Here is a 470-nt window from a genome sequence, read left to right as displayed (position 1 = left end):
GGGAGCAACAAGAGAGCTGCAGAAGAGAAAGTTGTTACATTTTGGAGAGAGTATCTCCAGGATGCAGAAGGTAGATGTTAAAAAAAAAAGAGTCAAATGTTTATCATTTTGGTTTGATAATTTTTATAGCAAAACAAACTGAACTCTAAAAATATATCTAAGACCTACTTCTTGGACAGTACTTTGAGATAAATGAGACGGCCTGATTACTGATGTAACCTGTTTAACGTTTTATTAATACCAGATATTTGACTTTTGTTGTGCCAGCTGACACTTGTATTTCTTTTTTTTTCTGTTTTGAAAGAAGAAGAGGAAGAAGGTCCAAGCAAACTCCAGAAGATCCTGGCATTTGCAACAGGAGCATCTGAGGTGCCACCAATTGGGTTTTCCCCAACTCCTTCTGTCCAGTTTATCCATGATGATGATGACTTCTCGTCGGTGTTTCCAATGGCCAACACTTGTATTAACTG

General features: G+C 37.7%; 1 protein-coding gene across 1 annotated transcript in view; it reads left to right on the top strand.

The window, feature by feature from the left end:
* Positions 1-434, top strand: part of LOC106534500 (G2/M phase-specific E3 ubiquitin-protein ligase) — a gene marked incomplete at its 3' end in the record, with an annotated part of 7,612 nt that extends 7,178 nt beyond the window's left edge. The window contains 2 exon segments of the mRNA XM_014031152.1: positions 1-70; positions 305-434. Coding sequence (XP_013886606.1) covers positions 1-70; positions 305-434 — 200 coding nt within the window.
* Between the last annotated feature and the right edge of the window lie 36 nt (positions 435-470).

The sequence above is a fragment of the Austrofundulus limnaeus genome, unplaced genomic scaffold, assembly GCF_001266775.1.
Source record: "Austrofundulus limnaeus strain Quisiro unplaced genomic scaffold, Austrofundulus_limnaeus-1.0 Scaffold1191, whole genome shotgun sequence".
Classification (NCBI taxonomy): Eukaryota; Metazoa; Chordata; class Actinopteri; order Cyprinodontiformes; family Rivulidae; genus Austrofundulus; species Austrofundulus limnaeus.
Note: the sequence above shows the minus strand (reverse complement) of the source record. Positions and strands in the feature narration are given on the sequence as shown.